This window comes from Seriola dumerili, unplaced genomic scaffold (assembly GCF_002260705.1).
Source record: "Seriola dumerili isolate Sdu_G_001 unplaced genomic scaffold, Sdu_1.0 BDQW01000149.1, whole genome shotgun sequence".
NCBI classification, from domain to species: domain Eukaryota; kingdom Metazoa; phylum Chordata; class Actinopteri; order Carangiformes; family Carangidae; genus Seriola; species Seriola dumerili.
The window spans coordinates 8,048,329-8,066,723 of record NW_019174404.1 but is presented as its reverse complement, the minus strand read 5'-3'; the positions used below and the strand labels follow the sequence as shown (position 1 = coordinate 8,066,723).

The window sequence follows — 18,395 nt, the reverse complement described above, 5'->3', positions numbered from 1 at the left end:
GTTGTTGGTGTCGTCATGTTGAGGTGTGGTGGTGGTGTGTGTAGCTAGTGGGAGGGAGGGAGGGGAGGGGGGGGGACACAACAACAAGCGAGCAAAACAAAACAAGGAAGGGACAGAAAACAATTTAAAACTCTGTATTGATCCAGCACTAGTGATTGTACATATATTCCACAGTCCCAAAGGCCCCATTCCTGTGTCTCTTAAATGCAAAGGGAGAGAGAAAGGGAATAAAAAAACGATGGTGCTAGGCAAAGGCAAGCCACTCACCCAGTTGGGGGTAATGTCCCTTATATAGAAGTCTATTGATCTTTGCAGTGCGCCTGCCTGCCCTCCCTCTGGAGTCTGACAAAAAACACACAAATACGCACACATGCACACTGGAGCGCACTCTGGGGCTGGTAGGGGGGGCATGACAGATACGCCTGCCAATAGCACTGAACCAACCTGTTAGCTAATTGCCAGCAAAGACAATTATCCTTGCATTGTTTCATAATGGAAACACATTAATGGAGTCTAATATACACACAGGGAGATTGGACGATCTGACCGTGCAGCCCATGTGTGCAGCAATTCATTTGTAAAGGCCAAGCAGGTCATGAGGAGATTGCAGGGAAGCTCTTTCAAAACAGAAGTCACCCTCACAGTCCTTGACTTTACAACTGGCAACAGTGCAAAGGTACAGCATAATGACATCTTCATTTGAAAACATTTCATACTCATATAGCAGATAGCAGTCAAATTATTTTACCAGATAAGAATTTAAGTGAATTTTAAATCTGATCTAAATCAAAGCATTTTTGTCACAGCATGTGTCCTTAGTTAGGCTGTTATGAATCTCTGATTATCCTGTAAAAGCCATCTAGACTCTGTGAAATCACTTTCTACGACAAGAACCACGACCATGACATTACTCACCAGCCTGCAAACACTGGGATGCTGCATGGTTACAACACTGTTTTGAAATTAAACAACAATCATCCAGGAAGTTTCATCTGCTACAAATCTATTCGGAGCAATAATAAAGCATGTTTTCACTGTATGGAGATGGTGGGGGGGGGGGGTTGGAGCACAGCGTGCTATTATCTGAAACGGAGTGCTTCTCCTGGATGGATGCCCTGTTCTACAAGCTGCTCAGACTAGTATTTTGACAGGCAGCGGATAACGGTGGGTCCAAAGCAATCACATCTTTGACTTTGACAAATGGCTGTGCTGTGGCGAAGTTGAAAATAACACACATCCACTTTAATCTCTTTCTTGATTAAATTGGAAGCACGTCTTTTTGACATCATGCGATTCACTCTCAAAGCACTGACTACTGACTACACACTCACACCCAATACTTGGGATATGCCTTTTGAAATGACAGTGAACCATGTGTGCATATAATATTGGGAATCCCAGAGTGAGAAAATAGAAAGAAGAAAGAAAAAGAAATGGAATAAACAAATATTACATGCAAAAAGGTGTAACTGCAAATTATGCCAATATCACAGAAAAAGATACTAATCAGAATGGACACAATTTCTGGACAGTGTCTTTGACATGTTTAAAAAAATATTTGCGTCTGGAATTTTGTTCTCCCACATCGTGTCCATCAGCGCTACTGAGGAATGGTTTGCTTTTTCTGCCATACTTTTCCTCAAGTCAATTTCCTCAGCCGGCCCCAGTAGGGACAGAGAAGGAGAAGGGGATGAGGGAAGAAGAAGAGAAGGTAGGAAGTAGATGGATGCATTGGGGGATGAAGGAGGGTAAGGGGAGAAATCAGGGGCGTTATAAATAACACTGATGAGGTGAGCTAGCATTGATCCACACTGCAGTTGAGAGGTGGGTGGTCCTCCCAGTGCTTAATTGCCAGTCATGTGCCCTGGGATGCAGCTACTACTAAATGTGGTCTGTCTCTCATTAGGCTTGGACAGGCTGAAAATACAGCAGCTAGAGCTGGAATTGGGGCTCAAACAGAAAGAGATTCAAAAGACAAAGTGCTACAATTAAGACTGATGGGGGGATGATAGAAAGCACAGAGTGGGGAAATGGGAAAGTGTTACTCACGCATTCCACCCTCCAGGTCCTGAAGGAACCTGTCCAGGATGATACGAGCCATCAGTGCAGGAGACAGATCCACCTTTACATAGATTGAAAACCAAAAAAAGAGAATTAGCTTTAATAAAAAACAGGGTATGGCGTCAGTGGGGACTTAATGCAGCTTCAAAACACAGGTATAGTGGAATTGTTATTCCTCTCTGGAGAACTGCTCCATTTACAAACCATTAGACTAAATCTCACGCACCTAGCTGGAAGTACGGACATATTTCAAAGAGCCTAAGAATATGGCACTAAAATTACTCAGCCAGTCTAACTTTGGCTGATGTCACATAGATAATAATGATTGTAATGATATTATTACGTTTTCAAACCTTGACCCAACTTTCGACAATCCCTGTGCAAATTGGTCTTTGAAAGCCTTCCTTTGCAAAAACCTTTCCCACAGGAACAAGAGATCGCCTATTACGCAGCCAAGCTGAATTGCCTTTGCCTCTGTCAAACGGACAACTGTGCTCTCTCATCTTGTATGAAAAAAGCAGCACACACTATGCCCAGACTAGAGACAATGGAGAGCTTTAATCATAGAATGATCACCAAGGCAAAACTGCAGGAACCAACAGGACATACCGGAGGGACTGTGGGAATGCAGTCCTTAATAGGAAGGATAGAACCTATGGCTGCAGCACTCTTTGAACACAAAGACACCTTGAGAGGTGTGCAATGTTTTTGGTTTGAGAGCAGGGAGAAGCCCTGACAGGTAAGGGAGCACTAATGACTGAAGTTGTCTACCTGACCACATTCCTATCACAATGCCTTCCCACTCAAAAAAAAAAGTAATATTATTCAAGTGGTAATATCATAATGGCAATTTTAAAGGCCTACACTAGGCCTGTGACAATTATTTATTTAAATGAACAGTAATCGTAAAATGTATGGATGCATGTACAAGCTTTAAAGGTAAACTAGGCGTATGGAGCAAAATTATTTTTTTCAAGCATTGCATTTGACCTTTGTTTAAACAATATATATGCTGCAAATAAGAAGACACATTAAGTCATTCACTACTAAATTTCACAGCCTCCTCAGTAAGGAGGGAATTAAAACATGGCTTGAAGACTTTGCCATTCCTAGCCAGCTTGTTATGAAACACAACGTACTTGCAGCCAAAGATCATTTTTTTCTCTTGTTAGCATAATTGGGGACCAAAAGTGAATTTGCCCTCAGCCTGTAGTGAGAATGGTGTGTTTCATCTTTTCTCTGATGCTTCCTGGTAACGCTGGAAGCAGAGAGGCTTCTGTCTAAACAATGTCTTTTTACCCGCAGTAGTATTTGTTAACATCTCCATAATATTGCACTAAGAAGGCAGCTTGTATAAAAAAAAAAAAAAAAAAAAAAAAGGCCAAACGTGTCTATAATAATTAAGGGGTGAGCACAGAGTTTATATCTTCATTAAGACCTCTGATAGCAATTCAAACTTAGCATTTGTAGCCTGCAGCTAGTTCTCTCTCCTCTCCCTAACCCTCCTCATTTTCTCTCTCCGTCTTCTCCCCTCTCAGTTCCTTCCTCTTTGTGCTTATTGGCCTGCTCTCCATTCACACCTTTGGAAAACGAGAGAGCATCAGATTCCTGGTAACCTGCATCAGGGCTGACACATGAAAAATGGCAACATTACCAACACTGGCCGAGGCTGAATAAGGACCACCTGATTAGTTCAGGTACTTGCGTCTCCCTAATTTTCATATTAATCATGAGTCCATCTCCATTCTCAAGTCAGACTGCAGCACTTCATGAGTTTTAACATGTGACTAAGATTCACAGAGCCTTGAATTCAAGCTGAAAATAATTATTGTTCAGTAGAATTCTGGTTTTTATTAGCCCCCAAAGCTAAGGGGTGTCACATACAACACAGCATAACTGCACCTGGTCTTAAGATTGTATGTGTAAGTAACCTTTACATAAAGATCCATATAAACCACGCAAAAAACAGAAAATGGTGAGTTTTGAACCTTCATTCATGGATTTTTTCTGGGGGGCAAAAAAGGAAATCCATGAATAGTTTTCATCATTGTTAATCATTTCCCTCTGTTGGAGATATATTGTCTCATAAAGGGATGAAACTACATCAATTAGTGATCTGGGAGACCATGAGTGCTTGGTTTAAATGTTAAGTAGCATATTAAAATGACAGTTAAATGGTTCATAGACAGTTATCTCTGAGCTGAATTTAATCCTTTGGAGAAAAAAAATCATGTGTCAATTAAATGGGAGAATGAATAATGGCAGTGAGCTTTGAAGTGCCACTGATGCATGTGAACTACTCTTATTTTAGAAGAAGAAACCCTCAAATCTCACTGCCTGGTGTGAGCACCAATAAAAATTTAAATGTGCATTTAAATGTTTTTAAAAAGGTTACACAGCCCATTCTAACAATCAAAATAAGAGGGAACCGCTAGAGTAACAATGTATTCAAATCATACATAAATTAAAAATGCAAGAATTTCAGTATCATGTAAAATCCAGTGACAATCTAAAATGTACTGCATCAATTCTATAGTAATTCCGCTAATTCAACTTCACTGAGTAGGAACTAGATTGATTCTTTGGTATTATCCTAATGGAAACGATAATTTACTGACTAGGTACAGAATGTAAGAAACACTAGGGGCCTCTGAGTAGATTACTTTTCACTAATGTGAAATGCAGAAACTTGGTCAAGTGAATAATTTAAGTGCTTGAAGCATCAGGCTATTTTATAACAAGCACACAAACACCCACCATTTACTATTTGAATTCCGTACTACTTAATATATTGGATTTAAATTCACATATAATTATATGTATTTTTACAATTGCTACTATATCAACTGGAGCACAAATCCAACAGTGACCTCCTAAAGTAAACAAACTGATGAAGTGATGAAGAGAGGAATTAACCAATGACCCTGTCCTCACCTGTCCGCAGTTTGCAGCAACTCTGCAATTTGGGAAATTGCATAATAAAACACAAAAAGTATTTTCACATCTGCTTAATGGAGGTGAGAGTTAATTACATCAAATAATTGATAATGAAGCAGACTATTTTACCAATTTTGATAATGACTAACAGACGAGGGGAGAGAAAAAAAAATCAAAAACTGCAGCCAACTTCCATCTATCCATAGAAAAAAGCAAGCATCAGTTGAAGGGATTTTTTTTCAAAGGTTAAAAAAGAAAAAAAAAAAAGGAAAAATAAGTAAAGGTTACGCCATTACCTCATTGGCCAACTCCAGCAGGACGGGAGCAGTGGGATGTGCCTTGACTTCACTTAGATACCTTCATTATAACAAAGAACAACAGCAGTGAAAAAAAAAAAGGAGAAAACATGGCCCACAAAGGCAGACAGAAGGGTAGAGGGGACTAGACCAGGCTAGCCAAGACATGCTAATGTCCCTGATGACTTTGCCCTAGGTGGCATATGGCAGGCTCGGTGCGGTTAAAACAGCACTGCTTGAAGGGCTTCAAATTTCCTTGAAGCCAGACAAGCATATGATAGTTAGTTAACCCCTGCCGCCCAAAAAGTCTTTTTTCCCTCGCCAGCTAAAACTGCAGCTCCCCTCAGATCTTACCCAGATCATCTCTGAGGTTTGTTGTTGTAAGTGGATTAGAAGTGCATTATCCAGCCTTGCTTCCCCCTGAACAATGGCCTAATAAGCTAGATAAAGGCTAATTGCAATATGCAAAGAGGCTTTCCCCCCTACAGTCTGTTTTTCTTTCTTTTCTTTTTTCTTTTTTAATTTATCCATATTCATTGAATTACAGATAATCATCCCATCATAAGCCCGTGTAAGGCAAATGCCCAATGGCTGGTTATTTATTTATTTTTCTTTCAATTTGACATGGAGAACAGAGCTTTAGTTTAGCAGGTGCAAGTGGAGGTCTGGAATGAATCCTGAGGGTGGTGATTTGTTTGGAGGAGATTATATCTGTCATGGTGGCCCACCTACTCTCATGTGACTTTGGCAAGTCCCTTCCACAGTCAGACAAAGAGAACACACAAGAGTGGGAGACAGATAAAAAAAAAACAGTGATAGAGATGAGAGGAAGATAAACATAGAGTACTAGACAGAAGAGAGAAGAGCAATAAAGCAATACAATACAAAGTAATGTAGTACCTTTGGTAGTGGCTTTCAATAACATCTGGTGCATGGTGTCTTGAGATCGTTCTTTTGGTTCGTTTCTGTCACAAAGAGATCACAGATGTAATAATAATAATAATGATAATCACAATAATAATAATAATTATAACAAACAAGGATGATTTCCATACAAAACTGTGAGGAGGCAAAAGCATTTTTTCAGCCCAAAATGTTCAGCCTGTTCAGCCTTGGCTCCTCTTTCATGCCCTATTGTATATGAACAAGTGTAAGAGATCTTAGGTCACAGTAATTTAATTTCAATAAGTTTGCTGGGGGTCAAAGTGTGCCGAGGCAACCTTGTTCAAAACCCCCACCCCATATCCACCTCCATCCCCCTGACTCAAACCTTGTATTCATTTCCCCTTTTTTTCCATCAAACAATGACCCTATTCCACATTCCACACCCTGACATTTCCATGCAATTCAATTGCCATCTTTGCTGAGAAGGAGGAGGACATGGGGATAAAAGAGGAAGAGCATTGGTTAAAAAACAACTTATTTAAAAACTACTACACACAGAAAAAAAATGTAATTCCGCAGAGACAGGCAGTGTGACTGACACCTGTCAGGGGGATGATAAATGACTCCATTTTCTGCCTGTGCTGCCTTCTGCCACTGGCGGCAGCGGCCATTTATCATCATCCGCTGTCAGCCGTGGAAAGCAGCAGTGACAGTGCGAGTCAGCAAACATTTAGCACACGCAGCCGCACTACACGGGGAAATTATTATTGTCAGAATAATAATGGTTTAGCATAATTTATTACAGGTCCACCAAATAAGCAGGGGCTAGATGTTATTAGACAGATGGATGGGAAGGCTTGGCAGACATCCACTGAGGCTCAGGCAGGCAAGGGCTCTCAACGTGAACGTGGGGAGGAGGAGGAGGGGGGTGGAGGTGGTGGTGGGAGAGAGGAGTTGGGGGTGGGGGGGTGAAATAAACGGGGATATGGTGGGGGGGCATCCTCCAAACCAATCAGAGAGCTGGCAGTTCAATTACAAAGAAATAAAGGGACATTCATCATTCAATTAGGCACCTGTCAGGGCTCACAAAGGAAGAAAACTTCTAACCTGGTACTCCAGGGAGAAGATGCTCAGAAGAGTGGACTGCGAGTGACTGGAACAAATAAAAGAAGGACAAAGTTAATTACCAGAGTGCATTGCACAGAGACAAAGGGAGAGGGGGAGCTTCAAAGCTGGGGCCAGCTGCCCTGTAATCTAAAAGAACATGAAAACAAGTGTGGCAAAGTTGTTCCAGATGAACACCTCTGACAAAGGATTCCTGCCACGATGGCGTGGGGGTGTGAGAAAGGGGGAGTTTGCGTGTGGTATGAGAGATGAGAAAAATATAGCCTGTGTTTTTTTTTTTTTCTTTCACTCATTCATACGCACTATTTCTTCTCTCTCCCTTTTTCGCCTGGAAGAATGCTGGGAGCTAAATTGTTCTTAATTGAAGTGCTGTTTCTGCTGTTGTGAAACTATACAAAAGGAAAGAACTCATGGCCAAACTAAACATGGAAAAATCGGAGAGAAATGAATGACGTTCACGTAAATAACTGATAGGGTTCATGTCCATTTGCTGAGGGAAACACTGCATTCACTGGCAATTACACTCTCTGGATCGGCAGGGAGATGACCGCTGTGAGTGTCTGGATTTGTTTGTGTGAGTGTTGTAGCAATACACAGATAGGAGAAAGTTTTCCTGCTTCACTTCCAGTGCTGGGCTGGCATATGGGCCATTCGGGAGCCCTCCCACTGCAACTGATGGGCTTTGAAAATGGAAACTTTCACTGCAGGAAGCTGGGACTCCCAGGAGTCGGTCAATTCCATGGGTTGCCATAAGCTACATTCATCTCCAGCTCCAGTCAATGTCAAACACCTGGCAGAGAGGCAAACCTGGAAAACAGGCAGCTCCAGACGGGGACTCACAGCCCCCTCGATATCCCTCCCCAACCCCCACAGTATCCTTTGAGTTGAAGATATTTAAAGTGGTGACAGATATTACTCTAATTGGATGGTACACACCTCCACCTTGGATATGAAAAAAAACAAAAATACATATGAATGCAGTTGAAGCATGCACACACATACAAACTGCTCTGTGATGGTCTCCAGTGGTGCTGTGTCTCCATGTACTGCTCTCAGTACACTTGATTGTTAAATTTAATGGACTTTTCGTTACAAGTCACCTGAGAATGGTATGTAAATACTGACAAGAAGCCGATGCTTCCAATCTGCATTGAAATATTGAGTCCACATAGGCCTTCAACATCAATCACTATAAACCATGAAATAACCACGTGACATGTAAACAAAGCCAAAGGAATCTCAAACACTGATTTGTGTCTGGAGTCTCAGACTGTGACCATATCTTAATAAAAGCATTCAACCACTGGAATAGTTCAGCACTTTATAATGACTTACCCCACCAAAGACGTCATCTTGGGTTATCCAGACGCCAGATTTAAAACAGTTTTACTGCTCTGGCTGGAGAACAGCTAATTCTCAAATATTCAAACTCTCCAGGGCTCTCACCCCATCACACAGATGAGTCTCGTCAACTACAAAGTTACAGTCACAACGGAGAAGGACCAAATGTTTGAAGTAAAGGGGAAGAAGGGGGGGGGGGGGGCTCTCAGAAAAAAAACACTGCCACCTCAGCATTAATTTACAATGATGCTTGGGGACGATGGGGCCACTGCAATTAAGTGGGCCATTAAATGGTCAACTGTCAACATGTGGACACTTAAGAGAGGAAAAAAATTTCTTCCACACTTCAACCTTGCACCTGAGCATTTCAACAACATTACAGCCTTATTGTTGGCATGGGACCATCATGATCCCCCCGTTGGAACAGACATCTGTTAGGCTTTAAATGGATTACTCTCTATAATGAGCATGATTACTGCCTAATTGCTAAATCTATACCCTGTTAACTTTAAAGGGACATAAACTGCTCTTAATATCTGAGGAAACATATCTGTTTCAAAAACACTAAAAACTTTGGGGACTTTTGTTTTTCTTTCTTACCTCAATCAGTATTTGCCGACATAAAAAACTGCACCATGGAGATACGCTGAAAATAAGTGACGTACCAAGACAAGATTTTAAGAAAATAAAAAATGAGGGCAATGTAAAGAGATAAGAGCAGATACCTGGATCCAAACCAAGAGTTGTCTGCATTTTATAGAGTCTGTCAAGTTTTACACTGGGCTCATATTGTATAATGCTCCTTTTTCCATTTGACAGACATTAATAGTAAGTTATTGCTGACTTTACATTAATGTATATCCAACCTGTGCTCTCCTGGGCACAGTATGCTCACTTCATGCTAAAATATGGAGCCAAGTGCAGTGTTACAATGGGGATCTGATCTGCCTGCTGAACAGTAGCATTACATTTTCACTGTAATATATCCACCTCCTTAACTCATAATACCAGCATTTGAGGAATTCAACCCTAGCTCAGCGGTTATAAAAATAAAGTGATACAAAAACACTATTCCAAAACCTGGTTCTTTATCGGTCTTTTTGAGCCTTCAACAAAGCTGATGATTAGTATTTTATTTGGACATGTGCACATGATTAGAGCAGCAGCAGGTTTAGTTTCTGTGTAAAATAGTTTATAATGTTATGTGATATGACAAAAAGTTGACAGTAAAAGACAATAAGGTCAGATTTTCAACCTTTTTAAAAAAAAAAAAAAAAAATCATATTACTATAGCTGTCTGTTTGTGATGAAGTTACGACTGAAAAATGAACCAAAAGACCAATTAAGGACCTAAAAGAGAAGGTCATATTACTGTCATTTGTTTAAAATAACTGTTAGATGACACAAATTTCTTCTGGAAGTAAATCCTAAAACAATTCTTCAGCTATGACCGAGGATAGGAAATGAGTCTCAACTATATCTGTACATAAACAATTAGCCTAATTTATTTTTTTTATTTTTTTTTATTGCATTGGTAAGATGTCATGGTAAACAACTGAGTTCATCAATCCCTGTCCTACTTACTTAAACTACTTGGTTGTATTTTATGAATCAGTGATGCGTACCAGTTTGGTTTCAGTTCAGTGTTCAGTCATTGAAAATTATTACAGCAAACAAAGAACACCTTTGAACATTCATTTCAAAAAAAGAATCTGTGACACGGCAACTCATCCTTACACTGACCTTTATGTGAGAAGAAAAAAAATTATAAAAATCCCTCCCTCTTGGATATAATTTAGAACATGGGGAAACAGAAGGCTGGGAGACAGAAGAGTGGTTAGGGAATCATTCACTCTCAACCTAATTACCCTTCCTTACAACATAAGACAGAGCATTAATATGCACTGGCACCCAAAATAGTAAAGCAGCAGATTAAATTAAAAACAATTAGGGACTTTCACTTTGTCACTGAGCTGGTATGCCTGTCTGGTCAGTGCTGTAGGCTCTATTAAGCTAGGCTATCCACTGGTTATGAATCTGACAAATTCAAGTTTGAGTGTCGAATTGCCTAATCTTCTTGTGCATTCAGAGTGTATCAGTGTCTTAAGCATACAGGAAGAAAAAAAAAAAAAAAAACACAGGGAAAAGCCTAGAAATTCACATCAACCTAATTAATAGGAGATGGGAGAAATTCAAGCTATCAATTATATTCAGAATCTTCCTATTTACAAATAATTAATTATAAACAATAGCTGTAATTTAGGTAATGAAAGCCACCTGGCTAATGGCATTGGTATCATATGCTGCGACAGTGCTTAGCATTTGGTGGATCTGCATGCAGAGAGTGTTGCATGGTGCGACTCTTCAGGGCATGGAGCTGGCTAATTGAGGCATAGCACATATTTTTACTAATGGCAATGAAGCTATTTAGAGAAGGGAATGACATGGATGAAATGATTCACTCTTAAAAACCGTATAGAAATATTGCTTGGTTTTAACACCTCATTCTATTGTTATCTATACCTCTATTGCTATAATTATTAGCTAATGCCTTCCTAGCATAGTTTGTATTTATGTCTCATCTTGCTTCATTCAAGCAAGACTGCTGACAATAATATGTTAAGCATTTACTTTCCTATAGATCAATATTTTATAAAGTGAAAAACAGCTGAATGTGGGTTAAACACTCTGGATATGCAAATGCTGCTAATTACACATGCTGATAGGCAAAATGCTAACATCTGTTTCTCAGCTATGCCTACCATCATCAGCAGCAAAACAAATGCGTAGAAAAAATATCTTTATGCGTTAATGTATAAATGTGATGTATTTTGACAAGAGATAGAAACAAACACAAATCTCAGTGTGTCACACAGCTTCAAACAAATAGTTGCACAATGAGCACACGTGTTTACAGTTCAAATTAGTTTTACTTTTTTCCCCCTGCAAAACAACAGTAAAAACTGCCTTCTACTACCATCAGTGCAGCAGCAATCATGTATGGCATTTAATGTGGTTGTAGAAATTGTTTTGTTATTTTCATTTCTATTATGATTTTTACTTTGTGCATGTAAAGTCTGACAAATGAGCGGTTTCGTTATATTTGTTTTAACATAACTGAAGAAAGACTCACCAAAAGCCAAACTCGGCAGAGCATAGTCCACTTACAATTTACTGATAGTGACCCCCCCCCCCCCCCCCCCCCCCCAACCTCCCAACCGTCTCTCTGCAGAAGGCCGTAGAAAACCTAAAAAGCCTGCAGGGGACTGTGCACAGAAATGGCTTTAGCAGAAGCACAACAGGGCATCTCACTGCCTACTATTGTCCTAATAGATGAAAAATATCACCCCTACGCTGCCCCCTTCACTTTATTACAATCTTTAAAATTTCTGTCTGCTGAGGTGCCCTGAGATGTCAGAACTATTATATAAGGGTGGCAAAAAGAGCAGGAAATATCCTACAATCACCACACTAATTGTGATTCCTCCTGAAGGCTTGGGATCTTCAAGACCCACTCTGTGACGAAACTTGGTATAACTATTATGGTGTGTTTCCATTGTTATGGTGTAATTATTGTCATTCCTGTTTCTGCAGACTCTCATGGAAAATTGAAAATGAGGTCCATGTTATCCGTCAAGTGGTGAGCGTCCACTGGTCTGGCAAAGAAACACATTACGCTGACCAATTGCCTACTCCCCCAAGCGTGGCTGCGGAACTTGTACCATTCTGGACAATTTGTTTCATTCTTCTTTTGCAATTGATCCCAGTATGCAAAGAGAACCTGGGGCGAGAGACGCTACCATCGCTGCCCAGCTACACTGTGCTACACTGTAGGTTTCCCTTGTATGTGTATGGCTCTGGGGGGGTTGAGGGACAACAGTGATTCTACACCAAGTAAAGCAAACAATGCCTTGGTGTTACACACAATAGCTCATATTCCTGTGTCAATAATTTCCTTCTACTAATTCAAACATCTTATCCTGTCAAGCGATCCAATAACCGCAGTTTTTAACCTTCGAGATAATGGCCCTTAGAATCACTATAAGCCGCACCTTACTTGAGCAACGGGCTGCTTACCTCAGTGTTTTTAGCCCAATGAGGCGAGAAGGCTTTACAATCTATAGAGTGTGCCTGGACAACGTCCCTACGATATGAGGAGGAAGTAGTCATTCCTGTGCTTCCTAATCAAGTAATTGATTGCATCTATTATTCATGAACTCCTTAGCCTGACATGAAGTTGTAAACTCAGCACAGCTTCTCCTTTTTCTACATCTCTCCTCTCTGCTTACACTTCATTCATCCCTTCACCCTTCCAATGCTCATCTAACCACATAAAGCTGTGGAATTAGTTTGCCAGTCTCTCAGCCTTCAAGGGTTGCACCCCTAAGCCCCCAACTGCCAGTTTGTGTTTTGTTCAATATGGGCAGCCAGAAGTGTGAGGCCGTGCACTGGAGGCCGTCAGGGCTGCCCCCACAGGCTCTGCACTAGATCAGTCTGGGTAATGTCATTGCCACTTCCAGGCTATAAAATAGCTGTGGAATTCTACCTTCACAAGATCTACAACAGTGCAACTCAGTTGATTCCGCAGAGACAACAGTGGAAATCAGAGTTAAACCAAAAATCATATTATGAAAAGGCTTGTGTTTACCGTTTGAAACCTTGATCCAGGCGAGCCTTAAAAAATGTTTTTGAAGTGAAATTAAACGTGTGAATTTTCAGGTATAGCCACTGCAACAGTCAACAACAGTGGTTAGACTACTTGATGGAGTCCGATACATTTTCTGATTTGCAAAAACTTTATTTGATCTCAAATTAAAACTATACCGAGATTCCCAATCTTCTTATACTGACAAGTGTTTAGGACACCTTTGTCAAAGACAACTATAAACCCTAAAAATGTTCAACAAATAAAAACTGTACATGGATTTCCAAAATCTTAAACTACGCTGTAAAAGATAGGCTGACATAAATGAATATAAGATTTTTAAAATAAAAAACAAAAAAAACAATCATAATCTTTTGTTGAGTTATGAGATATAAAGTTAAACTAAATGTACAGAGCCTGCTAGTTTAATGCATCCTGCCTGTTACCAAATCCTTAGGTTTAACCAGCGTGTTAAAAAAGAGAGATAAACACTACAGCCACAATAAATAATCAATGAGCAACTCCCCAAGCTTCGTCCTGAGCCGAGATATTACCATCAAAAACAAAGTGTCTGTAGCCAAGAAATCACCATATCAATGGCACATGCCACAACAACCCTGCCCCGCGCTTTCCTTCCAAAGATCATGCTAGATAAACCCCAAATAACAGAGAAATTAACAAATGCTTGACATTTGCTCAACATCCATTATTCTGACACTTCTTCAGAATTTCAAAAGGCTGAACGCATGCTTAATCAACATTCATATTCCCAGAGCGAGCCCCAGCACCATATTGCAGCCCGCCTCAGTGCTGATGAAAACGGCACATTAGGGCCCGATTCGAAAAACGTTCAGGGACTCCTCACCAGGGTCATGTATGTGTGTGTGTGTGTGTGTGTGTGTGTGTGTGAGAGAGTAAAAGAGAGAGAGAGAAGCAGTGGTTGTGTTTGGAGGGGAGGGATGCTTCACACTTTATTTTTTAAAGCATTTTCCAAAACAGAGGCATCTGCCCCTTTCTGCACACCCTCCAACTTTCATGACTGTGAACGCCATATGAGGTGTGAGCTGAATGGCATTTTAAGGAGGAGGGGTAATCATTACATCCAAATTCATTCATAATATGGCACAGAAGGACACGGAGGACTCTCACATTCCCTCCCACTTTTTCTCGCCCTCCTCACACAGACTCTCTCTAGGGACAAAGGGTGGAAGGACTGGGGTCCCCTCTAGACCCAGGGGGAAGCTAGGCAAGGCCTCAGAGAGCAGCCCATCATTTCCAATTCTAATATGTGGCAAGAGAAGGACCTGATGGGACTGATGTCACATTTTTCCCCACACCGGCCTGCGATGAGTCCTCCCACACCCCTTCCATGCCTAGCCACGGTCCAGATACTAGACAGGACACCACGGCTGGCTAAGAGGAGGGCAAGGAAGAAAGGGCAAGAATGGGGGTTGATATTTGCATGTCCCTCCATTGTGAGTGGGGGTAAAAAGTGACAGCACCGTGTCCAATTCTTTTCCCCCCAGAGCAGCTCGGGCCCGGCAAGAGAGGCCAGGCTGACAGATGACTCCCAACATCTGTGTTATGCAGCCGTTACAGATGAGGGACTCCACATCACAATCTCTCTCTTTCTATCTGTCTATAGGACCCTCCCTCTCTCCTCCCACCACCCATGCTCATAGGACAACAGAAAGACTGACAGACGTTCCGTGGAAATTACCTTGAAATGGTCTATAACAATCAAATTGTCCAAAGTTTAAATTTTCCTCCCTTTTACTCCCCAATCAAAAGCAATGATTATGAAATGGTTTTGTACTCAATACAGCATTGAGAGCCTAGAGGGTAATGGATATTCCTACTGATCTACATCACTGAAACTCAAATAGTTTAATTCCAAATAAATAAATACATTCTGGGAAATAAAGTTAAAATCTATGTCAGGACAGTAATAAAAATATTTTTATGTGATCAATATATATCACAATATTGAAGATCCCGTGAAAAAATCAAACTCATGTTCTATATAATGATGTAATGTCTATATATATTAAAACCAGACCATGTTTTTGCACATATGATTTTTATTATTGCTATTTAATTACAATTTGCAAAAACTTTCATTGATTCTGCAGAATTCTGTAAAATGATCACATGGTACCATCTTATCATTGCGATATCATTTCACATACAGTCAATTATAGATGATTATGAATTTATATTGACTGGACAGATGTTAGTATAAAAAAAAAACTTTAAAAATATAAGAAAACTGTATATATTAAAATCATCACTTAGGAAAATAATAGTTGTCCTCTGTCACAAAAATATGGCACATGCCCCCGAAAAAACTATCATACACTCCACCATGACACTGGTAGACAACACATGAATCTACAGTTCACTTAACATTGCTCACATTATTTGGAAATCACCTAGTGCGATGCAAAATTATTTAATATCCAGATACCTGTCTTTTCTATATCTCTCACTATTATAACCCAACCAATCTTTTGCCCACCCCTCCAGTGCAGGGCTGTCCACAACAAACCCCTAGCCCCTCTCCAGCCCCCCCCTGCCAGCCCCAGCCTGGCCAATATTTACGCAGTGGCAGGGCTCCCACACAGTCCGAGGGGACAGGAGGGGTGTGGGGCGGGGGTGGCTGACTGCCGTGCCTGAGCGCATGCTAAGAGATGATGGATGGCCTAGTCGATATGTTATGTCTTAAGAGCCTGATTTCCTGCCAGTCCAATCACTAACCCTCCAGAGCCCAGCTCAGCTGATTGGACAACCAGAATAATTTTGCAGGCTGTGAAAACACTGCTGCCATGCCTGTCTGTCAGGCGCAGTGACGAGACTCAGGGATTTTAAAGAGCAAGGGCCTCCCCAAGATTGGTTATGGTGAACGAAATAATAACAATAACCAGCAAGACTAAACAAAAGAGCCAGCACCTCCTGGAGAGAGAGATCGTGCAGAATTATTGGAATGAAAGCGGTCCGGTGTTTTCCTTTAATTATTACGCCCACCAGTACCACTTTTTGAAAAATTGGCATTCGGACTGTTTGCTAAAGACAGTTTGGATTAGGAAACCAAAAGGAGAAGGAAAATCAAAATAAACATGAGAAGGGCCTCCTAGTGTTGGTGCCTAAACATACAGGATATTGGATGCACTTTATACGCATGACATATTCTGTAAAATGCTGACAGTGAGAACAAAGGTTAGCTGAAGCTCCGCTGAGTCCCCTTTGGGGACCTTATACCTTCTTCTAGATTGGTGATTAGGGCACAATGGAAGTAGGAAGCTCCAAATACATGCGACTTTGTAAGTGACCTCTACGGGATCAGCCATGGTGTCCTGGTGGCCTTGGGGGATTACACATGTTACGTTCAATAAAGTGAGGGCCCTCAGTGTCAAGGAGAAAGGCAAACACAACCATTAACCTCTCTCTTCGATTTCTGGGTGTGCAGGCGCTGCATGGCAAAACATTGGCTAATGCTGTGGTGAAGGCTTCTGCAGGAACCTTTATGGAATTAATTAGTGATCATAACAATTGAATTAAATGGGATTATAAATATTTAATATCAAAAGATAAAAAGAGACAAAGCAATAAATGATGTTGCTATGGGGAGTTGATGGATAGACAGATGATAAAGTTATCACTGAATTTACCTTAACTTGCTCTCATGTGTATAAATTATTTTACTAAAATCCAAACACATAATGTTTTGATTGATAATGTACAAAGTATGGTTTAAAGATTCTCATGCAGAGATGTTCTGTCTTTTCACTCAGTCACACATAAACACACAACTACAGAGGCTACACACAATAAATCCTCACATGTAAAGTAAGCTCACAAAATAAATTCAGTGTGTAACCACTTACTTTGGAAATCTTTCCTTGAGCATCTTCATACATTGTCGTGTGGGTCTCAGTTGTTCAGTCCACCTCACTATCTCTTTATATTCAGCTCGGGATAGTCTCATCTTCCTTTGATTAGCTGCTGCATCTACCTGTGCGAAAAGGGAGAGAGTTTGACAGGTAAACAACATGTCAGGTGGCTGACAGCTGTCATAAACAGCTGCACCTGCATTGCTAAGTAAACTTAGCTTTATGTTATGGCTAACGCGAAAATCTAAAAGCATATGATGACATAAAACACGATGTCTGATCTTCGAAGGATTGCTGTGTGGCTATTTAATGCAGCACATCATCAAATATGACCCCAGAACAATTAAAAATATGTAAAAGGATAGTTTACCACTGATTCCTGCTGCCTGTGGACAGTTCCCCGGTAGCTGCTTCCCGCTAGGAAGTTGAAGAGGTGACTTTTGTGTGAGCAGTGCGTTGATTGGTCGATTGATCCATGAAGCTGAGTATACCAGCGGGTGATTGGTTATTTAGCATCCAGGGGGCGGTGTCCAGCTATGACATGCTGCTCACCGCATCGCGTTCTCATCAGCTGCAAGCGATACGTACAGAAAACAGGTACCAGAAATGAACAGATACACGCTCTCCTGTCAAACAAGTATTTTCCAATTCAACAGGACAAAAAACCCTCTGAAATACATGAACCGTGCGGTCTGGGGAAAATATTTGGTGGAGGAGAGAGTGACGGAGAAAAAGAGGCACGGAGAGAGGGAGCGCCTTTCCGTGTGTGGATGTGGTACAGTATAATGAGTACTGCCACTCCACGGATAGCTGTGTCACTGATTTAACACGTTTTAACGACACATTGCCTTTTTTTGCATTAATTTAGGAAAACAGCAGAGACAAAGCAGTGCAAATGCTGTAAGATTATGGTCTAGCTGGTGCTTCTGATGCTTGAATCCCTACACGGCTGCTCTTTAGCTTTGACCAAATTGTTTGTACCTGGATGTGGTGCTGTATCCTATAGTCTGATGTAACAAAAAGCATATGATTTAGCCAGAAATTTAAAACAGGGTGAATATTTAATAATTAATAATCTGATATATATTAGAGGCAGTACTGGAGGTTGAGACATAACTTCAGTGGCCTGGCTTTTCTGTTTATACTGCTGCTTTTTTCATTTTAAATATAGCCTATGAGAAATTGAAAAATCTTACCAGAGAGCACCAGTTAAAA

The 18,395-nt window shown here is 40.7% G+C and overlaps 1 protein-coding gene across 4 annotated transcripts in view; it reads right to left on the bottom strand.

Annotated features, from left to right (window-relative positions):
* Positions 1-17,605, bottom strand: part of cunh15orf41 (chromosome unknown C15orf41 homolog) — a 55,828-nt gene extending 38,223 nt beyond the window's left edge. The window contains exons 1-6 of one of the 4 annotated variants that reach the window (XM_022750750.1): positions 17,551-17,605; positions 17,175-17,298; positions 7,287-7,332; positions 6,195-6,259; positions 5,295-5,355; positions 2,050-2,122 (exon numbers count right to left, since the gene is read on the bottom strand). In XM_022750750.1, coding sequence (XP_022606471.1) covers positions 2,050-2,122; positions 5,295-5,355; positions 6,195-6,259; positions 7,287-7,332; positions 17,175-17,275 — 346 coding nt within the window. In that variant the 5' untranslated portion in view covers positions 17,276-17,298; positions 17,551-17,605. Of the gene's footprint in view, positions 1-2,049; positions 2,123-5,294; positions 5,356-6,194; positions 6,260-6,349; positions 6,388-7,286; positions 7,333-17,174; positions 17,303-17,550 lie in introns of those variants that run through there. The other 3 variants (XM_022750749.1, XM_022750751.1, XM_022750752.1) reach the window with 3 other exon arrangements.
* Between the last annotated feature and the right edge of the window lie 790 nt (positions 17,606-18,395).